General features: G+C 37.7%; 1 protein-coding gene across 4 annotated transcripts in view; it reads right to left on the reverse strand.

Moving 5' to 3' along the window:
* The window catches only part of Epb41l4a (erythrocyte membrane protein band 4.1 like 4A), a 237,217-nt gene that overhangs the window by 49,721 nt on the left and 169,436 nt on the right, over window positions 1–18,060 (reverse strand). For all 4 annotated transcript variants that reach the window (XM_047555669.1, XM_047555671.1, XM_047555670.1 and 1 more), the window contains one exon: window positions 17,203–17,324. In XM_047555669.1, coding sequence (XP_047411625.1) covers window positions 17,203–17,324 — 122 coding nt within the window. The remainder of the gene's footprint in view (window positions 1–17,202; window positions 17,325–18,060) is intronic.

Consider the following 18,060-nt stretch of genomic DNA (forward strand, 5'->3'; position numbering starts at 1 on the left):
CCCATGGCCACAGGATATTTTCCAATTTTTTGTGTTCAATTCCATTTTTTTCATCAGTTTTATAATTTTTCACCATAGAGCTCTTTCACCTCTTTAAATTTATTCCTAGGTTTTTGGGCTTTGGTAGCTATTATAAATGGAATTGGTTTCTTAATTTCTAGTTCAGGCAATTTCACTGTTAGCATACGTTAATATTTGTATATTGCTTCTGTCTGTCCTGCTACTTTGCTAATTTTATTTATTAGTTCTAATAGGTTTTTGGTGGAGTTTTTTTTTTCTATATACTAGATCATGTCATCTGCAAACAGTGACAATTTGACTTCTTTCCCAATTTGGATGCTCTTTATTTCTCTGTCTTGCCTGGTGGCTCTGGCTAAGATTTTTAGCACTATGTCAAATAAAAGTGGTGAAAGTGGACCTGCTTGCCCTATTTCAGATCTAAAGAAGTTTTCAGTTTTCCCCTGATTCAGTGTAATGCTGGCTATTGGTTTACTAGAAATGGGCTTTATTATGTTGAGGTACATATCTTCTAACCTGATTTGTTCCAAATTTTTATAATGAAAGGATGCTGAATTTTATCAAACACCTTTTCTACATTTATTGAGATGCTCGTGAGTTTTTATCCTTTATCCTATTGGAGTTCATTGGTTTGTATATGCTGAACCATCCCTGCATCCCTGGGACAAATCCCACTTGATAGTGGTGAATAATCCTTTTAATGTGCTGATGGATTTGGTTTACTAGTATTTTGTTGAGAATTTTTGCATTGATGTTCATTAAGGATATTGGCTTATAGTTTCTGGGTTTTTTTTGTTTTTGTTTTTGTTTTTGTTTTTTGTTATGTCCTTATCTGGTTTTGGTATCAAGGTAATGTTGGCCTCAGAAAATATGTTTGGAAGAATTCTTTCTTCTTCCTTTACAATAACTTAGGGAAAATTAGTATTAATTCTTCTTTAAGTGTTGGCAAAATGCAACAGTGAAGCCGTTTTGTTTTCTTTTGTTTTGTTGTTGTTGTTGTTGGTCCTGGGATTTTCTTTGGTGGGAGCTCTAAGTACTAAAAATAATTTCTGAACTAGGTTATTACATTTAGTAATATTAGTAGTAGGCCATACAAATGTTGGTAAAATAATTATTAAACATAAAAAGTAAGTTTTTACTAGAAAATAATTCTTAATGAGATAAATGGGGTGGTTTTGTTTCCCTAATAATTATGTGTATCATATCTATTTAAAATTTTCATTTTGTGCTAAATTTAGTACAGGGACAAATATATTCCTTTATTTATTTTATTTGTCTTTTTGGTGTTGGGGATCAAACCCAGGGCTGCTTGCTTTACCACAGAGCTACATTCCAGTCCTATTCCTATTTTTATTTCAATGGAGTTTCTATGCCAAAAAAACTTGTACAAAGTAGAGGTGTATATAAGGTGTCCTGTCATGAGGACACCACACTGTTCCGAAGGACTTCTAAGAGTTACATGTCTAGTATTGACATATTATCCAAAATAACTCTGAATATTCTCTCAGGTAATAAATCCGTCGCATCCTCCTTCAGTTTTGTTCTAAGTCAAAATGAGACAATGACTTAGCAATGGATATGTTGCTTGACAGTAAGAATCATTTACTTTTTTAACACCAACCCAGGAGGTTTGACACTTAAAGACAATTTAGGATTGGAGAAAGGACTTCTTTCTTGTGTAAAATGGAGGTCAATCCACTGCAAAAAGGCAGGCTAGAGAGAAGAACCAGCAAGTCAATTACCACAGGTAGATTTTGTTCAGGAAAGAAAATGTGGAGAATGTGTCAGTCAAAACTCTCTAAGCCCATCCTCTTTATCTCCCTCTCTTCTTGACTGAGTCCAGGACATGGTACCCTAAAATATGGTAACTCTGAGAAAATAGTAGAAGAAGCCCCACTCCCACATACACCTTTTTTTTTTGGTGGGGGAATTTTGGATAATATGTCAATGCTAGACATGTAACTCTTAGAAGAGATGGAACCCAGGGGTGCTTTGCCACTAAGTTACATTCCCATTCCTTCTTATTTTTTTATTTAGAGACAGGGTCTTACTATATTGCTTAGGGCCTTGCTAAATTGCTGAGACTGGCCTCACACTTGTAATCCTCCTGCCTTAGTCTCCCAAGTTGCTAGGATTATAGGCAGGTCACTGCACCCAGCTAATACACACACACACACACACACACACACACACACACACACCCTTCTCCCCTGAAGCAGGTCATAAAACCTAGGAAACTCCCTTTCATTTTCTTCCCCCTTCCTCTCCATTAGACCATAACCATTTATCCCCTAATCACACTTCTGTGTGACTGTCCATAAAAATAAAGTTCCCCCATTTCTTTGGGAATTCAGTTCTGAAGGCTCTTGTGTCACAAAGCTTCTATTAAACATATTTCTGTGTTTTTCTCTTGTTAATCTGTCATGTGTTATACAGGCCCCGGTCATGAACCCAGCAATGGATGAGAAAAAACTATCAACTTTTTCCCTTATATACTCCCCAGTAGCTGCATACCCTAGCTTGAAATCTACTTCCCTAATCTATCTGGCCTTCAAAAACTATACAATAGCATCATGTACTGCCTCTAGCCATGAGCAAATTATCCTTCTGAACACTTAGAACTCTTTCAGGTCACCACTCTGTGACCCTTGACACATCCTACCCAGAAAGAACCAGGTATTCTATTTTTCTTTAGTCTTACAAAGTGGTGAAGCATACAAACTTGAAAGTCACACAAACCTACATTTGTTTCTTAGCTCTGCCAATTTACTTCTGTCAACTGATTTTGTGATCTTGGACAAGTTACTAAACTCCTGTGGGCCACAGTTCTCTTCCATCTGCAAAATGGGGATACCATCAACTATTTATATCATGAACGGGAGTATTGAATTAGAAAATTTATAGAAAGTCCTTAGCATAGTGCATGAGATTTAATAAGTGCTAAGTAAATGATTACCATGTTATCTTTATATGACTAAATTTCTATAGATTAGGAACTGAGTTTTATTCAACCTACTATGCCTCATGGAATAGGGTCTTATGCCAAAGAGGTGCTCAGTAAATTCTTGTTGAATAAGAAGGGAAAGAAAAAAGATGTCATTCATGGCAATTCACTGAAACTATGACCTTAACCTGAACATATAATAGGCCCTTAGTTCTCCTTGCTTTTCTAATTTTGGTAGCTATGCTTGGAATGCTAAACATTCCCAAGAAGAGCAGAAACATTAACTTTTTAGAGAAAATCTAACCAGACCTGCCATATATTAATAAATCTTTTACAGAATGAAAATAAGACTCCAAGGCAGAATAGAAAAGTGTGTCAACAAAGGAAACTAGCCTTGAACAATATATGCACCTGACTATATGATCTGCCTAAAGCTCACTGCAATTAACACTGTTACTGCCTTTCCTCTTATTTTCGAGGTAAAATGTCACAGGAAACTTAGATACTTCCTTTTAAAATTGGGTTGATGTAAAATCAGGCTGACTTGCTCATTGTAAGTGAACAGAATGTAGTGTCTTCGTAAGAACATCTGCTGAAAAAAGACAGGGAAGAAATTGCATCATAGGGAAAAAAACAGGATGTATATTTTCAAATCATTCTAGATCTTTCTCCCTTTTTTGTTTACCATTTATTCTACAATCTTGTGTCCTAGTATTCTAGGGACCTAGGTTCAAATCCTGACATTGCTCTATCTGTGGTCAGGACATTTTTTTTTTTTCTTGTGCCAGTGATCAAGCCCAGGGCCTTGCCCATGCTAAGAAAGCACTATACCACTGAGTTATACCCCCAGCCTTACCATCTGTATAATCCTGAATAATTATTTAATGTTCCCAAGCTTTGGCTTCTTCATTGGTTTAAAAAAAAAAAACAAAGAAACAACACAACCCAACCCCACCTTCCTCACAAGGTTACTAAAAGGATTATGTACAGTAAAAAACCAGCTTTAAAAGGGATTGATAATAAATACACTGCAGGACCTCACACACTATAATTCCCAACACAGTTTCCATCTCTCCCTCCTATCAAAGCTGCATGATCCCTCGGTGTTCTCACACTGAGTCAACTCCATTTTCTTTTCTCTGCAAAACAGCTCTCTGTTCAGGGGTGTACTGGTACCTGAGCTGTAACAGCAGCTGCACAGACTCAGCTCCTCCAGTTGAGTAACTCATCTGCTGCATTCCAATTCAGCTTCTGGAAGAAGGACTATGATTCCAGTTTTCCTCAGAAGCCACATTCTCACCCCAGGCAAGGCTGGAGGAGTTACAGAGCACTATCCTCTCCACCCTTTCTATACTCCAGGCCTTGTGGGCACCTCCTCCGCAGGGAAAGTAGTTCCCTTCACCCCTTGCCTCACACTTTCTGTCCCTGCACCTACCAAAATAACCCTGAACTTTGGGAACCCAAAACATTTTCCATATTGATATCGATAAGTAAGGCAGACAGAGCCACAGAAATCCCAGATTTCTCAAAGTCTGAAGAAAATGCTGGCATAGGAACCACCACAAGGAATCCTGAATCTGATAGTAAAACGAAGGTGTGGAATCTCAGACGCCATCTGCTTAGGAATATCTACACCCCTCCAACCAGAAACTGAACAGCTGAAAGACACACCCTCCAACCCCTGCCTGGGAAGAAGAAAGCTGGGAAGAAAACAGGGAAGTTTGCCTAACAAGTTAGTAAAATCAAGACAAAGCATCAAGAACTATGACAAAAACAACTGCCAAGGAGGAGCCAGCTCCCACTGCAGACTTCCAAAAGTACAAGGAAGTTCAAGAGAGGACTAGTCTAGAGTTATGTTCACACAGGAAGAGGTAAAAGGCAAAGACAAAGCTATACAAGCCTTTCTAGAAAGGAATGTCTCTTTCTGATTTTTGCCCAGCAAGACAGAACTAACTTTTAACCATGAATTAACCAAAGAGGTAAAAATCTCAAATTCATATGGTCACTTTGAACTAAAAGAATAATTTAAAAACTGTAGTAAAGCAAAGGCTTTTACAACTAATTTTATTCAATTTACCAATAAGAGTCTCATTTAAACTCTGTTTTAAAGAATCAGTTAAAAGGTTTTGCAAATACAATAATGTTGTACATTTCCAATGAGAAAAATAAGCTTTGTAATCTGGGAAGACATTTTTCACAAGCCTGTGAAACTTCTGAAATGGTAAAGACCATACACATTAAAAAAAAAAAAAAAAAAAGATTTTCAGCGGGGTGTTGTGGCACACACTTGTAATCCCAGCTTCTAGGCAAGCTGAGACAGGAGAATTCAAGTTTAAGACCAGCCTCAGCAATTCAACAAGATCCTCTCTCAATATAAAATTTTTAAAAGGAGGGATGTAGCTCAGTGGTAGAGTGCTTGCCTAGCATGCATAAGGCATAGGTTCAATCTCTAGTACTGCAAAAAAAATAAAAATAAAAAAATAAAATAAAAAGTGGTTTCAGTACTAAAATTCACATAAAAGCACAAAGGAATTCAAATAGCCAAAGAAAACTTGAGCTAACATGGTGAAGCTGGATGCATCATAATACCTGATTCTGAGACATACCACAGATCCACAGTAACAAAAACAGCACTGCTTTGCAAAAAAACAGACACATAGGCCAATGGAATACAAGAGAGGACCCAGAAATAAATCCATGCATCTTCAGCCAACTGATTCTTAACAAAGGTGCCAAAATTATACATAAGAGAAAGGACAGACTCTTCAACAAATGGTGCTTGAAAAACAGGATATCCACATGTAGAAAACACAAATTCAATTTCTATCTCTTACTCTATCAAAAAATCAACTCAAAGCTGGGCACAGAGGCACACACCTGCAATCCCAACAGCTTTGGAGGCTGAAGCAGGAGGATCACAAGTTCAAAGCTAGCCTCAGCAACTTAATAAGACTGTCTCAAAATAAAAAAATTTTAAAAAGGGGCTGGGGATGTGGCTCAGAGGTTAAGTGCCCCTGCGTTCAATCCCTGGTAAACACACCACCCACCCACCCCAACTCATTATCAAAGACCCTAATATATGACCTGAAACTATGAAACTACTAAAGAAAGACAGAGGGAAACACTTAAAGATATTGGCACAGGCAACAATTTCCTGGCTAAGACTCCAATGAAAATGAAAACATACAAATGGAATTATATCACAGTGAAGCAACCAACGAAGTGAAGAGACAAGCTGCAGAATGGGGGAAAAGCTTCTCCAGGTATTCATCTGACCTGATTAATATCCAGAATATATAAAAAACTCAAAAAACATAACAAAAAATATGAATAATCCCATTTAAAGACAGACAAATGATCTGAATAAATACTGCTCAAAAGAAGAAATACAGCTAGGAATGGTGACACATGCCTGTAATCCCAATGACTCAGGAGGCTGAGGCCAGAAAATCACATATTCAAGGACAGCCTCGGCAACTCAGTGAGACCGTAAGCAACTGAGCAAGATCCTGCTTCAAAATAAAATAATAAAAAGGGCTGTGGGTGAGCTCCATGGTAAAGTACTCCTCTGTCCAATCCCCAGTACCAAAACAAAACAAAACAAGAAATAAATATAAGATTAATAAATTTATTTTAAAATGCCCCAAGATCTTTAGCCATCAGAGATATGCAAATCGGAACGACAACGAGATTCCATCTCACTCCAGTAGAATGACTATTAGCAAATAAGGAAACAAATTTTTTTAAATAAAAAATAACAAATGAATGGTGAGGCTGTGAAGAAAAAGGAGCCTTTTCATACTATTGGTGGGAATGTGAATTAGAGTGATCACTATGGAAAACAGCATGGAATTGTCTCAAAAAACTAAAATCAGAACATATGATATAGTTATCCCTCCTGGGTATACAGTCAAAGGAAATGAAGTCAGCACACAAGAGACACTTGTGTGCCTGTGTTTACTGCAGCACTATTCACAATATCCAAGATATGGAATCAACTTAGGTGCCTATCAACAGATGAATGGATAAAGAAAATAAGACACACATACAGAATGATACATACAGATATATATGTATATACAGGGAAAATATTATCATCCTTAAAGAAGAATGAAATCATGCCATTTGTAGGAAAATGTATGTACCTTGAGGACATTTATTTATTTATTCAGCAAAATAAGCCAATCACAAAAAGACAAGTATCACATTTTCTCTCAACTATGGGAAAAGAAAAGAAAGATGACCTAAAAGTACAAGAGGAACTATTAGGGGCTGGGAAGAGGGCTGGGGACAGGGAAATGAGGGTAGAAGTGTAGATGAACAGGACCCATGCATGTATAAAAATATTAGTGAATCCCATTACTCTGTACACTTAATATGAATTAATAATTACATTTTTAAAAAGATGACTTTAAAAGTATACTTTAGAAAGCCGTAACAATGACAAAAGAAAAAAGGCTTGCAATCTAAACTCTGACAGCTTTGCTTTGACAGCTGAATTAAAAATAGAAGAATTGAAAAAAAAAAAAAAGGTTTCTAAAATTCTTTTACGTCTACATGTATGTATTTTTTCAGTCCTTCCAAGTCTATGACAGGTGAATAAGAGAGAAGTCAAGGAAGAATAGGGATCTTTAAAGTTTATGTACACCCAACTGCTTTATTTTATGGATAGTGGGATCAAAGTTAAAAATGCTGTGTGACATGTTACATGTCATAGCCAAGCTAGACCTGGAATTCTGGTCTACTGAAATCAGGTTCAACTTTAAGTTTTTTCGTTTTGTTTTGTTGTTGTTTTTTCACTTGCTACTGCACCAGAGGCCTTCTCAATGCAAAGGCTTAAATAACCAGGCAAGGGCAACCTAAGTCTCCCTCGGAGCAGATACTCTTATAGTTAGGGTGAAAAGAGAGTGGGAACACAGATTTCAACCACATCTCAGTAGGTTATCTAATTCTGATTTATCACCACGTGAAAGGAGAACCACAATCACACTCTCCAAAACTAAGTGTTAAATTTTCTAGACATCTTCTCTCTAACACCCACACAACAATCTTAGTCAGAATGCTTTGTTCTAATTCTCCTGGATGAAAATCAAAAGTAATTTCTTTCTCTCCCCATCTTGAGCTGACCCAGAGGGGATAAACAAACACAAATTTCACAATACCATCAAAGGCCCAACAGGTATGACAGCTAGTATGCCTTCATTTTTTTCCAGGCACCTTATCCTCACTTTTTCCAAACATTCCTCAAAACCTTACCCAGATACCCTCCAAGCTGCAGGACCAGGTATGCTTGCAAATCACCTCTTCCTGCCTGAATATCCTCACCTGCAACACAAACTGGTTATCCTCTTCTTCCTCTTGTCCAAGAACTCCAAGTCCTACGGGAACCTTCCTCCTTTGAAGAAGGAGTGATCTTCAGCCCTCTGTACATTAACCCTGGGATTAACACATGTTCCGGTATAAATGTGTCTTATGCCCCTCTCCTCAAAGACTTAGGCTATATCTGTTACAACACAGGAGAAATTCCAACACTTGAATTTTGTATGAGCAGTCTGAAATTGTTTCATTACTTTTTCTGTAAATAAAACTGCATGCTTCCTAGTACAATATCAGAGTCCTTAGTTTTGAGCCTTTTGAGACTATATGTGTTAGAAATGAATGTGCATTTGAAATCCTTTTGCAAACTTAATGCATTCCTAACTATTATCTATAGGGCTTTTAAAAATTACAACATGGAAAAACTTCAAATGAAAATAAATCTCCCATTTCTAATCCCCTATTCTCTCAGAACACTTCCCAGGCCACTACTATTACTAGTTTGTAACATATCCTGCCTGCAAGTAATTTTGTATGCACCTTCCCCCTACCTCTCAGTTTTACCTTTTTGAATAATGGGAACATATTATACAACAGCAGGATCCATGCTTTTTTGTTCTCTCCCCCACCTTACTAACACTATATCCTGGAGATCATTCCATACCAGCTTAAACAAATCAATATGTATCGATTTTTTGTTTTGTTTTGTTTTTCCCGTCTACAATACAGACACTAACTAGAGTATAAACCCCAGCTGCATGGTCTTGGACAAGTCTTATCCTCTGCAGTCTAACCTGAACACTCAGAGTCAAGGCATCTTCCAAACGACAGGAGTGAGATATTATACTGTACAGTATCCACATAGAGCCAAGCACGCAGGGATGTTTGATGATTGTTAGTGACTAACCTACCTCTCCCTTGGTGGGCTCCTCATGGAGCCTGGGTTTTCATGGTGGGCACTGTTGTACTATGGACTCAGACCAACCCAAACTCAAATCCCACTCTCAGATTTCTTTTAAGAGAGACATGGTGTTCCACAGAGCATGGACAAATGTATTCTTTTATTAAGTCAATTTCCTACTATAGGATATTTAGGTAATATCAAGTCTCTGTGATGACAACTCAAAGTTCAGCTCATATTACAGAAGTAAAGTTGTTGACCTAATAACTTTCTGGACCAACTCAGAGGTTGGGGCTAAGTTATGAAATCCCTGATACAGAGCCCTAGCTTTTGTGTGTCCCTCATTCAACAACTTTGCTTCTCCTCTCTGAGCCCTTCAGGTTTACCCTTTCTTTGTGATGTCTGTTTCTATTGTCTGCTTGAAAAAATGCACTTACGTAGGGCTAGTGACTAATTACTTCAAATGGGGGTCTGGGTATGTAGCATAGTGGCAGAGCACTTGCCCAGCATATTTGAGGCCCTGAGTTCAATCCTCAGTACCAGGAAAAAAAAAAAAAAAAGTGGAGTAGAGGATAATGCTACCTTACACAGAAGATGTAGTAAGTAATTATGTGAACTTTAAAATTGCCACGCAGTCTCCTCACTATTGAGAATGCACTGTGAGAAGTTTGCTGTTTACAATTCATAGTCACAGAAAATCCCAATGGGGCTGGAGAGCAATGAGCATTTGGAGTGAGGAGAAGGAGAAAGTGGTGACAGAAAGTAGAAAGGCAATAAGAGGGGAAGGAAGTCAGTGTTCAATGGGCATTGAGTTTCAGTGTTACAGATGAAAACGTTCTGGTGATCTGTTGTACATCAATGTGAATATCTTTAATGCTACTGAATTTATACTTAAAATGGTGGATATAGTGAACTCAATTTTTTTACCATGATTTTTAAGAAATAGCTTGGACTAAAGGTTATGCTTAAAAGTAGGAACCCAGTAAGGAAGCCAGTAAAGAAGCCCCTAAATGTGTTCACAATATGCCTCCAACAATGGCCCTGGCTGCTAAGATCTGCGGGTGGGCAGGGCAAAAGAACCTGCAGGCAGGGTGTGCTTGGGCTTGCCTACTTCCTCCACTCCCTATTCATACCGAATCCACTAGAATAAAGTGAAGCTACCCAATTTCCTTCCCAAGCCCCAATCACTGTACTTAAATGGTCTCCCCCAACACCCCACAGCTCCTTAAAATAATCCTATTATCCTTTGTATGTAAGGTGGACACTAATATTGTAAATATAATTCAAACACTGACAGGTGGATTTGCAGACCTTTTCATATTGTATATAGAAAGAAATCCTTTCATTTCAGGAGATGGGAACTAAAGTATATATACCAAGCGCCTATAAAAGTCTAACAGGTTTAGCTCATTTCAAATACCATTCCCATGTAGACAACTCCTGAGGCAAGGGGCAATATCCCCATTTAACAGATAAAGAAATTGAGGCTCAGTTTGACTAAATGCCTTTATAATGCTACACATTTAATACATATACTACTGAAGCTGAACACAGATTTACCAGATACACACTGTCTTGATCTCACACACCAGTCTCTTCACACAGCTGCCCTTTCCTCTGCCTTAGCAAAAAAGATCTAAATGCCACAAGCCAAGCTGAACTTCTGCAGACTCTCATGTCTGACACAATATGCCAACCAGAGGAAGTGCCCAATATACGATAATTACTTTCTTTTTCGTTCCAGGAAAGAAATTTTTTTATTACATAAAATACACAAGCTGTTTAACAACATCAATGGATCTTCATACCATTGCTTTGGTATTTAAAGCATTCCTTGTTTAAACTATTTTGGGTAGAGAGTAATGTCACTGAATAAATCACCTTATGACATGTTAGTGTAAAATCTTGGTGAAGTACGTGGAATTCAAATGTTCAATGATAACTTTCTTAACTATTTATCAAAAGCCCAGAGCAGAGCTACACTGCCCCAAGTGAAATTGTGCTTCACTATATCAAAACATTTCTCTGTCTCTCCCGCTCTGGTTGCACCCACTCAGGTCACTAACAGAAATGCTGGTCAGCTACCCGCAGGTGAATTATTAGCTATGGTGTTCAGAGCTATGTGGAGTTGGCTAAATGACCTACAAACTACAAAGTACCCAGGCCAAGAGTGAAGGAATATTTGTAGCAGATGTACTGATGTTCACAGGGGATACTGGAAAAGTCTACTGTGAGCACCAGGGCAGCGGGAGGCATCTCTCAACCATGTGGTGGATCAGCATTTACCCTAGTTATCATTCAGGGTTTTCAAAGAGGCAGGTCTCAGGTCAAATCTGTCCCTCAGAAAGGTTTAACGGAGCACACAAAGATTTTATGTTTATTGCAATTGTCAATATCTTAAATTCTGGAAAATTCCCACAAATATCCAGATTTTGCACTTCTCTTGAAACACTGGAAGATTTGTCAATACTGGGTCCACTCTCCTGGAAAAAAAAAAAAACAAAAAAAAACCAGCTTGGCCCAGGCAGTCTGTTTGCACACTGAGCACAAACTCTCCTCACTCAGAAATCATTTTCACATCCCTCAGGCACTGTTCAGAGCCCCTTCCACAGATCCAGAATGGGAAAGCAAAACGTAATCCTGTTGTGCTTTTCAACAGTCCAAAGATGATGCTGCAATTGTTTATTGCTGTGTCCATCAGTGGGATACTTTTATGACCTTAAACGGCAGCATCAGATAATCACACCACCGTTCATCCACTATGGTTGGCTTCACTCATTATTTTCCTTATAGGTAATTATGGATTATATCTAAATATTCTGTCCTTACTGACTACTTATAGCAGAGACTCTTCTGACAGAAGTCTACCTGTATGAGTTGCCAAGAACTTGTCAGAGAAAGGGCTATGCAAAGGTACACTTTTCCCATCTGCCATCTCTCTTCCTGATTTACCCCAAACTCCACCTAAGCACTTTTGATTTGCGAGGAATGCTGGCTCTCTGCCCTCGCGCTGAACTCTGGGTGGGGCAGCAGGTTGCTGGGTGCAGAATGCCTGACTCTGGAATGTACTTCCTCACAAAGGTGCCAGGACCTGAACTTGGCAGACTCTAAACACAATGGCTTGTTAGCTAAGAGGCATTTATTATTCCTGATTGAGGGGTGAAAAAAAGGCTTTTTAAACTTACAGAGAACTGGGATACAGTTAAGATGAATAATGATATTCAACAGAATAGTTGGATTGAATTACTGTAACTTCAGAAGAAATAAGAGACTGTCTTCTAAAACTAAAAAGTCATTACTATAAATTAATGATACAAACTAACAAAAAGTAACAGTCTCCTTGCTATTACAACTTGCTTTTTTATTATACATGAATGTTAAATGAGAGGTGAGAATGCATGCTGATAATCCAAAAACTGGAGTTCTAAAATTTCATTTAGAGAGAATACCAACAAAATTCACTCTACAAAAATTAATATCTGGCCTTATTAAAGCAAAAACAAATCTGTCTCCTTATTTAAACTATAACTTCATTTCTGCCAAATATAGTACAATGTCATAAAATAAACTTTTTCTGTGTTTTCAAATAAAAAGTTAAGTGTGGCAAAGTAATTTACTAAGGTAACACTTGTTTTCCTTTAGTTAGTAAAAAATTTTAGACTTTTTTTGAAGAGGTACTCGGATCCAACTCAGGGCTGGGTTTTTTGCATGTTAGGCAAAAGCTCTATCACTAAGCTCCATCTCCAGTCCAGTTAAAAAAAAATTCACAAATGAGAGAGCCATTGTTCATTCTCTGCCCAGCTACCCACAAATAAGTTTCAGGGAAAGAGCTTCTGAGTGAGGGGCTATTCTGAAACAGCAAGTGCAGGAAGAAGATGAGACAAGGCAGACTGGCAGGAGGATCTGTTTAGGTAGGCTGAACCTTGGGCCCAAGAGGATCCCAAACTGATTACAGACCCTTCCCCTCTTACTCTCACTCAGACTAGCTTTACAAAGACTACCCACCTTTGTGGGGCCTGCGAGGCTTGGACAAAGAGCATGCACACAAGAAACACAGCCATGCTGGTGCAGGTGAAGGCTAGAGGGCCTCTTCAAACCTCTTGCTCTGAGTCAGAAGCCCACCACAGCAAAAGGAGTTGGGGACGGCTCAGTTTGCCTTTCTATCAGCCAGGGTCAATTGAGACTCAATGCAGAGTGCATTTGAAATAGAAAAACAAGGAAATGCAACATTTTTAAAAAATGGAAGAAAATTATCCCCACCTCACAATATCCTTCATATATGCAAGATAGCAACTGCAACCCTGGATCACTGGCATTTGTTAAAAGATCCTTCTCAACCCAGAATAATCACACTGTCATAGGGAGGGTCACCTAGGGGTCTCCAGAGCACAAGCTACTGAAAGAAATTCAAAGTGGAATGTGCTTATAGCCGTCTTAAACACAGCATTCTATAAGGTACTTTTTAGAATAAAAATGATGGGTATATATCATTGTTTAAAATATATGTAATAAATAATCATGAATGCTTAAAGATATTACTACAAGGATATTTGCTGTAGTTATATTTTTCAATTTTTGAAACAGCTTAAGTAACTGATAATTAAAGATTGGTGGAATAAATGATCACATCCATACAATATCTATTAAGCAGAACATCATACAGACATTAAAAATGGTGCTTCATAAGAACATGTAAAAATGTAGGACATATCCCTGATATATTAAAGAAGAAAATTCTATTGTAAAACATTATCATTCCATTTTTCTAGGAAAGATATATGAATAATTAACAGGCTATAACAATACAATGCTAGTACTAGAAGATGGAACTGAATATGAAAGCTTTATTTTTTCTTTTTGTGAGGAAAAGTTCTAAATTTTCTAAATCTTATAAAATAACCATATATTATGATATTAATAAAGGCATAAAACATGTCACATTCTTTAAAGACCTACCTGATGCTGGAAGGCTGTCCTCAGAGAAGGACACCTATTCTATGGCATGCCCCACCTGTATACCCTCATCCCCTAATGAAGAAGGAATCTGTTCTAATAGGCTCAACCAGCAGACCATGCTGCAGGGTGCTCTTTCACTGCAGAACAGAATGGAACCTGAGATGTGACCTTGTTGGCATGGATTTGAGAGCGCAACATAATCCCAAGTTGTTCTGTGAAAACTACATTTGGCTGGATTTACAAAAGTCATGAGAAAAACAAAAACAAAAACAAAATGCCTTGTCCCTAAATCCATCTTCTAGTATTTAAGATTCCATGGGAAGCAAAAAGAAAAAAATATTCCAGTAGACTATATACAAATATTTCATAAAAGCACAGGAAATGGGAAAAAAAAGCAACCTGCACAGGTTTATACAGATAGCATGTCTGATTCCTACATCACAGGTGGAATGAAATGTTGACTTGAGGCAGTGAATGCTTTTAATATTTTCAGTTGGTCTCAGAATAGTTTTATAAAGCATTCATGGTGTTTCAGAAGTAGCACAGGATTTGAAAGTTTTCTTATTAACTATAACCATAGTATAATTGATCCAAATGGGACTGCAGACTGCTCATATAAAGAGAAATACAAAGTATTAAGTATAAAGTATAAAACTAGGCATTAAAAGACAAGAATTTATGGCCTAGGATTATTATGTAATTGCAGGAAAGTTCTCTGGGTAGCCTTGGTCCAACCTAGGCTTTTTTACCTACAGTTTTCAAGAATAACTGTAGAATGTGCTAGGAATATGATATCCTGAGATAGAAACTACCTCAAATAGCCCAGTCCTTACTCCGTCCCTCTTAGGGACTGTAACATATTGAGTTAGGAAGAATCTGTCCAGAACAGCCTGAGCTTTGTTCCTCTCTTCCCTGGAAGCAGGATGTCTACCAAAGTTTCAAAGTCTAGTGAGCCACAGGACCCCTTAGGTATGCAATCCAGAGTGAGCTGCCTTTCGGGGTACTTTAAAGTGTGGAAGTAAAGCACGCTCCATCAAGATTCTATCTGTCCCAGGAAGCTCTACTGAGCTCTGGGGGACCAATTCACAAGAGATTCTAGTCTTCTTTTGTCCCTTGCTACCTAACTGAGTGGGTACCTGGAAGTAGATTTACGTAATAAATCTACTCCATGTAACATGCTACCTTTGAGGGTGTTCTGTCTCCTCATAGTCAAACTAATTGGTAACCAGTGCACCTGAACTTGCTCCATAGTAATACTGACCAAACTGTCTTTGAAATCTTAGTTTCCTTATCAGCTAAATGGGGAGTAACAATAACACTGATGTGGCAAGGTAATCTATTGCAAATTTAAATTGTGTTTTATTTCTGCCCCTGTAGAAAAGGATTGCTTCCTCCCAGTTCAATGAAAGAAAGGGACCTACAGTCAGATTTAATTTGACATTAGAAATGATAAGTTGGGTATCATTTTCACACCCAGAAATGGTAGAACAAACTCATACACTTCATAGGCTTGACATGAGGATTAAATGAAACAGTAGATGTCATAATGATTTGCTAATTTTCATATGATGTTCAGATGTTAATTACTGCTATTAAAAATTCTACTCACTTCACACAATATGGCAGAAAGACCCAGGAGACTTAGGCTCCTTCCCCAGCCCTACCTCTGTATAGCCGCTGGGGCCATGTCTCCCTCATTTGTAAAATGTGAACATACTTAACTCATTCCATCTAACAAAGTTATTGTGAGATTCAAATGAGATGTTATATGTGAAATGAATCTGGACAGAGTTAGACAAGGGTGATCTTTAAGCAAGCCACAGAACAAAGTCAGCAATGTTATTTTACAGTAAAATTCTGTGGCCTTTGAGCACTAAACATATAGATTAAAACTGACTGATTAATTTTATTAAAGAAACCAAAAATTCCAAATAACCCAAAATGTCTACCAATAGAATAGATAAATTGACAAACTCTAGAATACTCACAGCTAAAAAAATAAATACACTTTAGTACCCACTACATGTAATGTTGATATAAAAATAATATGCACATGACTCATTAAGAACAGGCAAAGGCTCTATCAGTAATAAAATTATAATGGAAAGTAAGAAAATAATGATCACAAGTTAGAATTTCCTGTAACTGGAGAGATGAGATAGTGAGAATGTGATCAAAGAAATGCTATTAGGGTCTTTGGGGGTTACTAGTTACATTAAACCTTTTGTGTACATATACACCAATACATGTGTCTATACTCATATATGTGTGTGCATGTCTGTATTTCATGCACTTTCTGTATTATATTTCATAATGAAAAACAAACAATAACACAAAACCCACCCAGATTTTGTACAAATTAAGTTACATCAACAGTGCTGATTTTTTTTAAGAAGACTTTTGCAAAGACTTTGTTTCTATTCAATGTCAACCAAATAAATTACTGAACTGAGATTTTATTTATAAAATAAAACCCTTTCAAAAATAAAGTATAACCATTAAGCAGGTCATTAATTAACCATTAAGATGACTACTTATCTACAAGTAATTACTTATCTACAAATGAATAATTACTGACTGAATATTTCCAAGGTCAAACTAAATATTCTACTAGTAAGAATAAGAAGACTATGAGCCCCGTGGGGTGGTGCACACCTGTAATCCCAGTGACTTGGGAAGCTAAGGCAGGATGATAGCAAGTTCGAGACCAGCCCTGGTAATTCAGGAAACTCTGTCTCAAAATGAAGGAGGAAAAAAAATAAGCCAGGTGCAGTGGTACATGACTTGGAAGTCTGAGGTAGGCAGATCACAAGTTCTAGGACAGACTCAGGAACTTAGTAAGACTCTCCCCCTCAGCAAATTAGTGAGGTCCTGTGTCAAAAAATAAAAATAAAGAAGGACTCAGGAAGTAGCTCAATAGTAAAGTGTCCCTGGATTCAATCCACAGTACTAAAAAAAAAGGAATGAAGAGACTATAGGATTATAGTTACCACCTGAGCACATCTTGCATCATGAGCCTAAAAGAAAATGCAAGGTTACACAGATGACTCCAGGTGACATGACTTACCAGCTGGCTGTGTTTGTGCTACTCTCTTAGGGTAAGTCTTGCTTCGACTTCTTGACACATTCTGATCAGGCCGAGGAAGTTGAATAGAAAGATCTCGGCTCATTTGTGAAGCTGTCCTGCCACTTGAAAATGCAACATTTTGATTAGCAAAGGTAAAAACCACACGAAGCTACAAAATTAAACAATAGCTCATTCAAAATAGCTGTAAAGAAAGAAGAGACACACAGACTCGACCCACCAAACACACATAAGGTTTCTAATATTGCTCATGGTAATATTGGTTAAGGAGGTACATTAAATTTTAGAAGGGAATTTGTTAGTAGGAAGATGTTTATGAGGGAGAAACAGGAAGAAAGGGTTTATTAAAGAAGGAGTTAGATTTAAGAAGGATGGGCTAGACATAAAGATTTCTGATTTCTTGAGCTTTACAACTAAATGGTCCCACAATCCCACAGGGAAGCCCTCCTATTGTCCTTACATGGCAAGCTGTGAAGAATCCCTGCAGGGCCACTCTGTGTTGTTTTGTTCTGAACTGTAACACAGCACAATTAGCCATTTATTGTGCCTACCTCACCTAACAGGTCGTGGGCCCTGAAAGATGGAAAGCAGACCCAGAATCTCTGCTTCTTTAAAGATTCCATGAGGGTTCAAGAGGACGAGCTTTCCCTAGGGCTGGACAAGACTTCTCAAGTAATTTTCCCAGGGAATTGTGTAATTTCATTTGTTGGATTTCAGTGAACAGTCATCTTACTAAAAATCGATTCCACAATTGCTGAATTTGAGCCAGGGAATAACCCTAGTTTTCATGAAGGAAAACACTGTTCAGGTCCAGGAAAAAATGCATCTCTATATGTCTCA

The sequence above is a fragment of the Sciurus carolinensis genome, chromosome 6, assembly GCF_902686445.1.
Source record: "Sciurus carolinensis chromosome 6, mSciCar1.2, whole genome shotgun sequence".
Taxonomy (NCBI): Eukaryota; Metazoa; Chordata; class Mammalia; order Rodentia; family Sciuridae; genus Sciurus; species Sciurus carolinensis.